Below are 12,989 nucleotides of genomic sequence, written 5' to 3'. Positions count from 1 at the left end.
ATACATCTCAATATCTAATATCTCTGCACCCCAATTCTTGGCCGATCCCCCTGTGTGGGTATGTGCCATCACATTAGAGGAGAAGAACAACAACAACAACATGAATGTCGTCCAAGCTGACACTCTCGAGAGAGAGCCTCCTTTCACGTAACAAGCGCTTCCGTTAATCAAATACTCTATATCATAGCTGCTCTCACACATCTCAACAGTAGACAGGTGCTTTCTAATTCAAAACCGGTAAGAAACCTCCAAGGGACAGAGATTTAAATGCTTAATTGATAACGCCAGGTTGCTTCCCTTTTCAGCTGTTACGTCTAACCATATCCCTTTCATTTTTCGAGACAAGGTAAGAGCCAGCTGTCGTAAGCGACCATATAAAGCACGGCACAAACTTGCTCATTGTTACAACGGACATAGAATAATGACCTCCATGAGGCAGAGTTCCTGGGTGTTGCAATGCGTCGGCGTCCTTGGAGCAAAAGCCTATTGGGCAAGCGCTCGCTTGAATAGTGCTCCGTCTCCAGACAGAATACTGGAATTCCCGCATCCAGCGAACAGTTTCGGGGAAGACAGGTCATGCGCTTGGGAAATCACGTCGCTTGACACAGTTAATGTTACGCAAAAAATAATGCGCGGTAGACGCGAAAAGTTACGTGCATAGAGATGCCATGTGGATTGAGTGGGTACGCGGTATATTGCCCGCCATGTGGATCTTACTGACTCCGATCTTTAACTAGAGCCTCTAGAGGGCCTAGCTTCGTTTGCAAGTGCAGACAATATTATCTCCTTTGTATGTGCATTACAAACAATTGCATAAGCAAAAAAAAAAACAAAGTGAGATGAGACGAGAATACGTGCTTCCATATCAGGATTTACAGCACTAAAGTTGCAAGCTGGAGTAATTGACGAATATGTTTGATAGAAAAAGAAACGGCAGTGCGCTAAAAGCCGCTCGAAAAAGAAAGAACTGCACGCACCCTGTGCACTTTCTTCCCTGCGCCCCATGTCAGTTAGCACAGTACCATTTTCGTGTATGGACACGTGGGCCCCACAACCGAGAGTTGATGGCATTTATAGGTGCAACGGGCCTGCATCGGTATATCTAGATCCCTTATGCCGAAAGGCATATTTGCGGAATAAAATAAATTTCGTGGAGTATAGTTTGCAGTGTAGTTTAGACAGCCGTGGTAGAGCTGGTGTCACGATCATGTGCACCAGTGAGAGATGAGCGAGTATGTGATTAGTTTGAACAGAGCCAGTCCCGCTTAGTTTCGCAAATTATGCAGCAATAAAGTAAACACTGCGCGGTATTTCCTACGATCATGGTCCCCTTAACCTTAACAACCTGTTTCTAATTGATAAAGCGTGTACCGTAGAGTAACTACAGGGAAATGAATAGAAGCGGCACTCCTGAGGGTACCATTCCTCCGCAATTCAGGTCAATAAATGCATGCTAGCACATATAATCACACGTGTCGCGCCGACTCCTCGCCAATTTCTTGCAGAGTAACCACTCGGGGGCAACCAGCACCGCTTGTTTTCGGATGAACGGTATCGCGTTGCTAACCGCACCCTCCTTTAGCCGCTCCGGGCCCTCTTCTCTTCCACATCTTCTTCCCTTGATTTCTGGCACACAGGTGGTACAGAAGCTGCCTTCCCATCCGACTGAGCTTTCAGCGTCGTCCTGCTTTCCTTTCCGGGAAAAGAAGGCTTTGAAGAAATTAAAAACGCGTTAAATGCTTCTTTCTTGGGTGGACACCACGAGGAAAGAGAAGAGAGCGCAAAGGGGGTTAGGGTAAAAGAATCTATCGCGAGAGCTGTTCAGACCTGCAGTACGGGAATGTCCTATTTGAGGAAGTAAAGCAATGAAAAGAGGACCTCGTGCTCTTACTGCGACGACCAGGTGACGACACGGTGACGCACGCGTTTCTATCTTCCTTATTTCTCACGGTCGCCAAGGGAGAGCGGCACTCATCTTCTTAGCCCTAGAGCGGATCTCCGTTACTCTGCCTCACAGCTCAGGTGGCCTGTACCACACAACAGTGTCTGCAGTAGTTATGTAAGCATTTGCAGAACAAGACCCGCGGAAAGCAAAAGTCGAGCTCTCTGGGGCGCACTTGTAAGTCTTATGCATTTTTTTAATGCGGCAGCTTCACAACAAACCAATGCGTTCGTGTGAGCCAAAATAAATGGTCGCCGCCGCACTCTCAGTTGGTCAACCCTTTCTCAACCCCTACGGCAAGCCTTCCAGAATTAGACTGGTTCGCCCCGGAATGGTCCCGAGTGCCAAGCGGGCCCTCCTCCACTCTCCATCCTTCCTCCTGTTCCTCTTCCCACTGCCACCGTGCACCCCCGCCATTCTGAATTCGGCGTGACGTCGCCTCGTTGTGGGGTCACCACAAGAAGCGACGCGCCGTGTGCCTGAAATAACAGCCGCGGGTGGCACCGCTCGGCCTGGCCCTGAGGTCGACCACTGGGAGGGGGGCAAGCCTTGTCTACACTCGCTTCCGAAATACTCTCTCATGCACCTCTGCTCACTCCAGTGGAGCCGCACGATGGGGCGCAGGGAGTCCTGACTTGCCTTTAGTTTCCGTTTCCCCGGAGCATTTTAGAAGGTGAGACTTCCTCCGAACTGAGAACAGTCTCACCTAGCGAAAAATGGTCGCTTTACTTGAGTTCGGTATAAAAATTCAGCAAGATAGAGGTTCTTGATGGTGACCAATTCGTTCTAGAAAATACTGTTCAAAGTAGGTCCGCTGTTTAAGAGCACAGATTGTTGGGCGAGTTGGTGCATTGCAGACACGTTCTAGCGCATATGAACGAGGACGTGCATAATTAGACATTAATTAGCAGTGCACAATTAGACATCGAGAACCCTTTGTAGCTTGTTCGTCCGGGGTGGTGTATGAGATTCCCCTGTCATGTGGCTCGAGGTACATCGGCCAAACTGGCCGATGTGTCAATGAGAGATTATTGGAGCACAGGAGGAACGTGGGCAACTACAGGGATGGTAATCTATCTGTGCATTGTCACGATTGTGCTGAAAAGAATAAAAAAGCGTGCAAACCATTTTTTAACGCGTGCAAGATAGTAGCCAAACATGTGTGTAAAGATGTCAGGGAAGTAATCGAGGCAGATCTGATTATAAAAGCGGGTGCATCCTGTGTCAGCACACCATCTGTTTCTTTGATGGCCAAAGAGTTAAATTTTTTGTCCGGGGCCACGTGATGTCGGCGTTTATGTCGGGTGACGTCATGATGCAGGTTGTATTTAATGTGCAATGGTGTCAATAAATCATCAGTTGAAAGTTAGCGCTCGTGTTGTCTACATCTCTCTCGTCCTCGTTCATATGCGCTAGAACGTGTCCGCTGTTTAAACTTCATGCGCGAGAACAGACACACGCACAATAGGCGAAAGAACTGGCGAACACTGCGCTGGTGAATTTTTCTGCTTTTCCGCCTCTTTTGCGTGTCTCCCCGCTGTTCGATACATGATGCTCAGTCAACTATCTCGCCTAAACGTTTCAGCGCTGTTGAAAACCGTCGGATATGCCCTGGGCACGACGCTGAGGAGAACTGTTGAAGTTGCTTTCTCTCTAATTGAAGCCTTTCATGCTTAACAGATTGAGAATGCGGCTTATAACAAGTAGACTGTATAAGTTTTAGCGAATATTCGTCATTTCGTAACAACTCCTGATTTTTTACTGTAGCACAACTCACAAGCGTAAAACCGCACGCATGCAACCACGCGTTCCACGAGTTTACAGACGAAGGCATGAGCTTCTCATTCACATGTGAATACAAGCCTGTTTGTGTGTGCGCATGTGTTCAGTGTTTTTATATCAGTTTGTCTATTTTATTTAGCAAAAGTCTCCCATTTCTTTTGTTTTTTTTTTTTTTGTTCTTTTTTTGCGATATTGAAGCTGCCATTTAACGAGGCTGCGATCGATAAAATGAACAACAATTTCAGGCGTCGCGCCGCCCTACGCGCTCCTTTTTTACGACACGCCGCTGCATATACCCGATGGCATTTCGCGCGTATGTAGCATGTCGACACGGAAGAAATCTATCCCGTCGCCTCTCCGCTGAGATTTCGATCATGAAGCACCTATAGATACCTCGCCTACGCGCGTCGAGGGGTGCAAACACTAAGCAGTACGTATTCCATGTCCAAGAAAGCTTCCGTAATGCTTATGCATTGAATTAGTGTCTGAGAGAGCCACTCCTTACACAATTTTTTTTTTTTTATCAGCATAGTTATTCTGTAGGCGATTCATTTCTGATGCTCTAAACCCTTGCCCTTACTGTTCCGTCGTGGGGCAGATACCGCATCACCTCAGGCATTGTAGTTGAAAAGAATATATATATAATCCTTGCGAGAGGTACTGGGGTCGACACCCAGCACCTCCACCACTTCTAATAAAGGACCTTGCACAGGGGGCTACGCCGTGAACAGTGAACAGAACGTCCGGCGATAAGACGTAATAGTCGTAGCTTGTGTCAGCACACGCACGAGCGTCGGAGCGAGCGTTGTGCGGTTGTCGTCGTCGTCTTTCTTGAGCGTCAGGCGCTGCACATTCCAAAATGCCTGTCCTACAATATATATATTTCAAAACTGCTCCAGCAGTAAGCATCTTCGAGCGTTCTCTCCAAGTACTGTCCACAAAATAAACACACTGAGTCCTGCACAACCACGCCTAACACGCACTTCAGTGTCACCACTTTGTGAAACGTGTTTGATACGTCATCTATAATTTTTACGATCGTGTACATGGCAACAACATTGATGTGGGTTCTCCTCTTACGTACCACGCAATTAATTTCTTACAGTATAATTGCGCTTTAAAGTACACGTTACAATATTGCGTCTCTATTAGGATATCGGGAGCATGGTGCTGTTCTGAACGGTCGGCTCTTGCTTGCAGCATTAAGGTATCAGTAGTGTACGAGTAGAGCAATGAAGAGTAAATGAATAAATTCACACTTGTTTTCGGTGGAAGAGGTAGAGAACAGAAGCACATCAAGAATAGACAGGCCTAGAAGGCCTCGCGAAGGACGACGCAAGAACAACAATAATATTGAAATAAAAGAAGAAGCGGAAGCAAGTGACTAGCGCCGCGGGCAAGGAATCAACAATCGGCACCGGCAGTCTGCGACGGCGCCGATGACGCCGAACGCGCGAATGCGTCTCGCTCCCCGCGGTGCCGCGTCCTTCACCCTGGCGAGCTGTGCCAAGAGGAAATAAATTTTGAGAGAGACCAGGCTGAACTAATAGGGGCCGGCAGCCCTGAGGCGCATGATGCTTGCTGCCGTTGTTCTTTTCCAAAGGGGGCGGTAGCTGCTCACGCCTGCCGCACTCAGTTTTGGCAGTGATCCGCTTCGGTGAGGAAGGGGTTTATCTCAGCACTACCGCCAACAGGCTGACGGCTTCCGCGCCAGACAAAACAAAACGCCGCGCGAGGCCTGCAAATGCTCGCGTGTGAGCTGGAACACTCGAAGCACTTTATCAGGGCGTCTTGAGCAGTCGTGAGAGCATCGGTGAAGATGCACAATGCCCTACGAATTAATGACGCTAAGGGATTTATAGGCAATTTTGATTCATATTATAGGACAACAACAAGCGTAAGGGAATTGCAGAAGAAGCTTAGATGTATGCCGTGTAAGTCAGCCACTCTGCAGCTACACAGTGCTAGGGAGAGAGGCGATTGAAACATCGAAAGGTAATAAAGTATGGATGGAGGACGCACTCCAAGAAGCAGCATGTCAGGTTACTACTCCGGCTGTGTCGAGGTAAGAGTGTTTGCATGTCTTGCGGCTGCAAAATCTGACGGACTACGATGTTGTACTGAACATGCACCTCTGTCTGTTCTTCTATTTAAGTGCGCAAGAACTAGACGGCTCACTAGTGAAAGAGCTGTCCAGGATTCGAATTAAGCCGGCGGAACGACAGTTGCATCCGAGTGGAAAAAAGGAAGCCCGGTTTCGTGGCAGGCGCAGCCAGGTGGAAAAGCAGGAACCGCGTCGCACCAGTTCTAGTCAACGTGTTTCAGCAATGAAACGGCAATTTTGAAGCGAAAGCTTAACTACGCCATGTACAAGCCAAGGTGAACCTGTCCGGCCACTTGAACTTCAAAAAGGTGGTGTAACCTTCACATGATTAAGTGCAGGTATCCACCAAACTCTATAATAGCTGCGCATTCCTTCCCTCAAAACCTGTATTGAAGAAAAAATACGAAAAGAAACCGGAGACTGAGCGGACTGTGTTACAGGGTCTATCGCGGTTCTCAAGGCGAAGCATGAGCGTCCCCTAATTCAAACCGTAAAGGCATGCTTAACCATGCTTGACCATATGCTTATCACAGATTTCGCTCGTATCACTAGTTTCAAGTCATGCTTAAACGCCTCAAAACGACTCAAAGTGACTCAAGCCATGACAGACGCCGTAATGGAGGACTCCGGAAATTTCAACCAACTGGGGTTCTTTAACGTGCACTGAGATCGCACAGTTGAGTTGAGTTGCGTTGTATGCTACAGGTGTGATTAGCCTAAACAAGCTCTACAGGTTGCAATGGACCTCATTCTGTGATAGTTTGACTGTATTCTCACCGATGACGAAAATATGGCGAGTCATTGCCAGTCTTGCTGGAGAACCTCCTCACCATTTGAGGCCTTTTGAAGCGCTTGCAATACGCATAGACCCATTGCATGCTTGGCAGAGGAGTTTGCAGACACGATTGTATCTGCAAATGGCGGAATTGACCTATATATACCACCTGCTTCCTCCACGTCTATCATGTACGCTTAGGGAGCTCCAGACTGCGCTCAGTGGTCTGCGGCGCCAGTGTGCACCAGGTCCAGACGATATCACCAACCAAATGCTGGAGATCGCACAGGACACGGGCGCCTTGCTTTTCGCTCTCATCAAAAAGCAGCCGCCGAGGATTCGATTCCGCATCCTTGGGCACAATAATCGAGCGCCCTAACCACTGCGCCACCCCGGCGGGGCAGTTAACAAAGTCATGCGCGTGTACATAATTGATTACTTGTAATTAATTTCATTTTCATGTAACTGAGTAATGAAGTATTTTTTTTTTTTTTTCAAACAGCAACGTTTCGTGTACTTCAGTTATTATTTACGATTTTATTTACGGTCATTTTATGCGATTACTGGTAATAAATTACATCTTTGCTAAGAAAGCCACAGGGGCGATGCGTCCGTGACGACGTGATTGCATCGAACTGTTCGGCCACAAGACGGTGCGCATGGATTTCTGGCGTATTGCGATGACATCAGAAGCTCCACGAGCTTTTGGCCGAAGAATTGAATCGGCCTTGCTATGGTTTCATACCTGAAGCCGCGACTGATGTTCTCAAGAAAACAACTAGTCGATTTTTTCTGCTTTTCAGTGCCCTTACCTACAGCGTCTATATACAGCGCCTGCAACGAGGTGTGACGCTTTATAGAGGACGTCGAAACTGGCACCAACGCACTACGAAGATGTTCATACGATATAAACACCGCCCTGCCCTATAGCGCTCACATTGAGAGAGCGTTCAGTGTAGTGGCTGACGTCTTCACAAGGAAATATTTCAAATAAGCGACGACAGCTTTGAAAAGCAAGTGCTCTAGAAAATTATCGTGTAAAATTTTTCAAACAACCCGCACTAGTTTATTGCAGTTTGAGCAAGGTTTTCCTGTTCTGCAATTATTCAGTTACTTTTCTGGGGCTGAAATTGTCCAATTCAATCAGTTACGTTTCAGATGCAGTAATTGTAACTGTAATTGGTTACTTATTTTCTGTAACGTGTACATGACTGCTCAGTAGGTAGAGCGACGGCCTGTACAGGCGTTGATTCCGGGTTCGTACACAATATCAGGACGAATATTTTTTTTTTCTTGAACTACGAAGTTTGTGTGAAAGCTGTATGGCTGCACTTGGGTAGGTGTTAATTAGTAATTACTCCATTACTATATCACTGCCTGCTGTGAGCCGCAGACAGCTGCACGACTAAATGTTGCTCGCAGTGCAGCCGCAGTGCAACACAGGGCAATCACTGCTCAATATTTATTACTCTCTGTTGTCAAAGGAAGTCGTATAAGTCCAGCAGATAGTAGGCTGAGAACGACACCCTGACGCCGTTGGCGGAGGTAATCCCCAACAATTTGAGATAAGCAAACGAGATAAGCAGATTGCTAACTTTCCCCATCATAATTTGTGCACCGCCGCCAGTTCGAGAGTCTATTACCGCAGCAAAGGCGCTAACTTCCCAGACTTAATTCTGATACTCTGAGCTCGTTGAAAGTTTCCGAGATGCTTACAGCTGATGCTCAAGTGAATCGCAAAGGTTGCTTTGTAGTGTTTCTGGCAAGAAATGCAAGGCGAAAGAAAGAGCGTCATTTCTGCATTTGGCGAGTACAGGCCGTGATCGATAGCGGCAATAAATAATGATACTTAATGTTTCCTACTTCCGACCTGCTATGCCTGCTGTGGGTTGTGCACATTAATTAATTCGTCCGCTGTACTCCGTACGCGTCATAGACGTAAACAGCATCATTGTAGTGAATATCACTGGATCCACAGATATACTGGCGCCAGGACAACGAGGGAAATGCGCACGATTAGGGTCGTTCGTTTTTACCTTATTTAGAGGCTGTACTTTTCCCATCGCCATAACGCATGGAACGGTTATATCAACACTGTGGAATATAATCGGCTGCAAGGTGGGTATATACAGATTAGTAAGACACTCTTTGACAAGTGAAAGGTGTCGGCATGGCGTCGGTGTGCATATTATGCACGCAGACAGGGCACTGACCGGAGACGCCGGCGCCTGTCTGGATGCCGAGCATGACGCCTATCCCCCAGCAGAACGTCACCGCGAACACATCCTTCGAGTCCGTGAAAAGGTAGTGCGCGAAGGACGCGCCGCCGAACATCTGCGAGGAAGAAAAAAACACCATTAAGAAGAAAGCAAAAAGAAAAAGAGAAGATTTAGTTATATAGCATAGGGCCATGTAGTAATGCACGTCAAGGCAAACTAGTCCCCCTGGCAAAATATCACACTATGCGTTGAACATATTATCGAAAAGCAACATAGACAGAGGGATCACCCTAACCTGGGCCCCCGCTCACACCAACATACCAGGAAACGAAGCGGCCAACGCCCTTGCCCGAGCGCTCATTATCCGGGGGGGGGACGCCGGCCTCAACCTAACTTTAAGGTCGAGACGCTCGCGACCTACAACGAAGTCATTGAGCACTACAAGTTAGGATCCACCCCCAGATAGGTCCCTCACATCCACAGAGGCAGTCACCTGGCGCCGCCTGCAAGCCAAGAACCACATGTCTCCCAGATGGAGATACCTCACGCAAACTGGAAATCCGGAGGACCAATTCTGCAAATTCTGTAACGATATAGGAACTTTAAAACATATCCTCTGGGAGTGCAGCCACTCCCCGGGCTACAATTTATTCAAGGACGCAGAAGCATGGGAGACCGCGCTTCATAGCGAAGACCCGGCGACACAGGCCAACATTGTCCGGCTAGCAACCGAAGCGGCGAACCGCTTTGTCTACTAACCCCTGCCTCTTAGGGTGACATCGGGCTTCCTGGACGCCTGCGAGCGATACCGGAACTCCGGTGTCACCTCTTCCAGACAATAAAACTTTTCACCACCACCACCACCTCCCCTGATGGGGTTGGGACAGGTAGCGGCGGCGGCTAGCCTGCCACCGAATTTTTATCTGTTGTAGGCCGTCATTGCATCCGACACCGCTTCGGTGCGGACGACGGCTGTTGTTGCGGCGCGCGTCTTTCTTTCCCTCTTCCTTTTCTTTCTTCTCTATATTCTCTTCTGTCTGCACGAGGCAGCAGAGGTGGCTCAGCTACAGAGCCAGTAGCAGGCCCGTGCATTTTCTTTTCCTTCTTCCTACAGCCACAACAGCAACAACAATGCACGTCAAGGGTATACAGGCGAGCACCCGCCGAAACGGTAATGCGCAAGCGCATTGGCGCCACGTCCACACTATTCACTTTTGCTAACATCAGTAGACAACACTCAGAGTGCTATTTGCCACATACTGCCTATCCCCCACTCCATCCGTTACTATAGGCTAGATAGTGCATGCATATCAAGCCTGCAAGAAAGTTCTAGCAAGATGTATATCCATCTCTGCGGCCTTACCTTTATTCTACGCACCGTCTGCAGGCTGGTGAATTGTCAGCTACGAGCTTCCTTCCTTAGTCCCTTGTCTCAGTATCCGCGCTAATTGTTTAATAACATACAACACCAGCATGCAGCACACCTCCTGAACTGTAGCCTGGCCAGTGTTTAGGCTAATTACATGCAATGAGCCATATCACGCAAACCAGCCGGGTACTTAGAAAATATTGAGAATAACTCGACGGAGGAAAAGAAACGAGCACCGAAGGGTCAAATATTAAAGATAATATACTTTTGCGCTGATTGAAATGATTAGAAGACGACCAATGCAAATAAATACAATCGATAGCCTTTTTCTTTTTTTTTCTTTTTTTTTTTGGGGGGGGGGGGGGGGGGATGGTAGTCATGTACGGAAATTTCTTATGAGCAAATAACGTCGCGATCGCTTTCGGTGCCTTTGTAGCATACCGTGAAGACGCACAAAATTGCAGTGATATCTCTCTCAATGTCTTGCTCGGCAATGACAACGCTGTCAATTTCCCAGGGCACTTCCAGAAAAGTTATTCGCGTTGTGAAGTGACGATTGTGCATGGAGTGTCAGTGGCCTATGTAGACCTTACAATAAATCGAAAATTGATATTTCTTGCGTAAGTGGAACTTGTCCCCCATTGTTAGTTCTCTGTACGCGCAACAAAGAACGTACGCGGTGCGCCTATATAGGGACGGAAACTCATGCCTATTCAAATATTTAAACAGCGCAATCACTGCGTTCCGCCTTGAAAGCTCGGTGTTTTAGAATTTCGGCCGTTGTAAAAAGGGCGACAGTTTGAACTACACAGAACTGGCTCCGAAGCCATCCGAGCGTTAACCTCTTTACTATTCCTCTCTTTTCCATCTCATTAGAAGAAGGGGAGAAAAATAAAGCCTTACACTCATTGCTGTCACCTGTCAGTGCCGGAGTACGGACCAGTGTCGGTGGATCTTTGGTAAACTTCTCACTGCCTTCTCACTGCCGAAATAAGTGTTTTACACCATCAATATATAGCTACATATATATCGCATTATTTCCGCCTTAGTCTGCACCAGCAGACTAAGGCGGAAAAAGCCAAACGAACAGAACGGGGAGAAAAGGACGCAGAAAAGAGGACCAGTTCAACCATGCCCGTGGTCATTTTATACGATTAAAAACAAATCAAAAGGCGTGGTAACGTTAAATATTTCTATGGAACCGTGAGTAATGATTGCACAATGCAGAAACCAAACGGACGACAAGACGACCCACGCGATTCATGACGCCATTTGTTTAAACAATATTCAAAAACAGTTTCTACAAGCACAATACGCACAGAGTTAGCATGCAGGCACATAATGTATTATGCTAGCAACGTTAAAGGGCAGTAACGAAGCAAAAATTCAATTTGAGGTAGGAGCCAAATATTGAAGAAAAATTGAAAACCAAATGTTGTTCAGCAGTTTAATTTAGCAAATGAGCTCATATTAACTGTCCAAATTTCGTGTGGTCGAGTTCATGGACGATATATTTGGGAATCGAATTCCATATTGGCCATGGACATGCAAGAATGACCTAGTGAAGGCATTTGTGGAGCAATTTTTACGCTGCATGCACTCTGAAAGTACTGTAAAGCCGACGCGATGATCGTTCGTGCGGTACTATAGAAGGGAAGCTCGAAGGTCGGGGTTGCTATAATAGTAATTACGAAATAATCCCAACCCTGATGTCTTTCTTCGATAAGCTAATGAGTCTAAATTAATGTGCAATTTTATGACAATAACGCTGTGTGTCATGCACTGAACAAATGAAGTGAGCCGCTTGATTCTGGACGCTTTTAAGCGAGTCAATTAGAAAATCCTGAAAAGGACTGCATATCGCGCAGCCAAAATAAAGTTCCGGTTTAACTTACATCCGATAGCTCACCTCGTAGGCGAGTTTTCGGATGTAAATGTGAGGTAAAGAAAGAAAAGGTCTAATGATTCCAAGTGTTTTGGATGTGTCAGCCACAAGTTTTGCGATATGTTCAGATCAGTTCAGGTGTTCGGATCCTGTTGTATTTCGGTGCTCAGGCCTGATCGCTATGCAATCTATCTCCCCCGATGAACTTCACAAGACAACTCAACACTCCAGTATAGAGGATGAAAAGTCTATTGCTTGTGCAGAAATGGTATTTGCAGCTCTTTGTACACGCTCACGCGTCCGCGCATGGCGCCCCCCCCCCCCCCCCCCTATCTCTCTCTCTGTCTCTCGCTCTTCAATCATGCCTCTCGTCCTTCGGAATGCAGTCTCCTGTACGTGTGTCAGCCTTTCTTATTGTTTCAGATGTCCGACACGGTCGGTACCAAGAGTCCAGTATTCCGTGTGCGCATGGAATTACACACCACACACTTCGCTCGAAACTAAAAACACACGAAAAAAAGTCATCCGACTAGACCTATCCTTAATCCTCAAGTAACTGCTTAACGAACACACGGCTGAAACAAAAAAGTCGGCTGATGAAGTTAGGCCCCGAAATACTTAGTTTTGTTTTCTCGCGCGAGTTTTTCTTCAAATGTTTTCCTTTAAGCTCTCCGAGTTATCCCAGCGATTTGGATTTCTTGAAACGCTTTACAAAACCTCAGAGCAGCTGCGCTTCCAGGCTTCGCCTTCCTCAGAAAGAAAACACGGTAGCCGCCGCCAAGAACTGATTGACAGGTGAGCGTCGTCAGTCGATGGAGCGTAATAAGAATTCTCTGCCCCACTCCTGTTTGATGGGCCAAAGTTTTGACAAGCTGTAATTTAAAGCCTATATACTTTCACTTATTATTGACGT

At 47.1% G+C, this 12,989-nt stretch overlaps 1 protein-coding gene across 2 annotated transcripts in view; it reads right to left on the bottom strand.

Moving 5' to 3' along the window:
- The window catches only part of LOC146199042 (aquaporin-9-like), a 70,740-nt gene that overhangs the window by 17,884 nt on the left and 39,867 nt on the right, over window positions 1-12,989 (bottom strand). For both annotated transcript variants that reach the window (XM_084594520.1, XM_084594521.1), the window contains exon 2: window positions 8,817-8,937. In XM_084594520.1, the coding sequence (XP_084450646.1) occupies window positions 8,817-8,937 (121 nt within the window). The remainder of the gene's footprint in view (window positions 1-8,816; window positions 8,938-12,989) is intronic.

The sequence above is a fragment of the Amblyomma maculatum genome, chromosome 2 (assembly GCF_055883805.1).
Source record: "Amblyomma maculatum isolate TAMU_Amacu chromosome 2, ASM5588380v1, whole genome shotgun sequence".
Lineage (NCBI taxonomy): Eukaryota > Metazoa > Arthropoda > Arachnida > Ixodida > Ixodidae > Amblyomma > Amblyomma maculatum.
The sequence above is the reverse complement of the archived record's forward strand: the minus strand, read 5'-3'. Positions and strand labels throughout refer to the sequence as shown.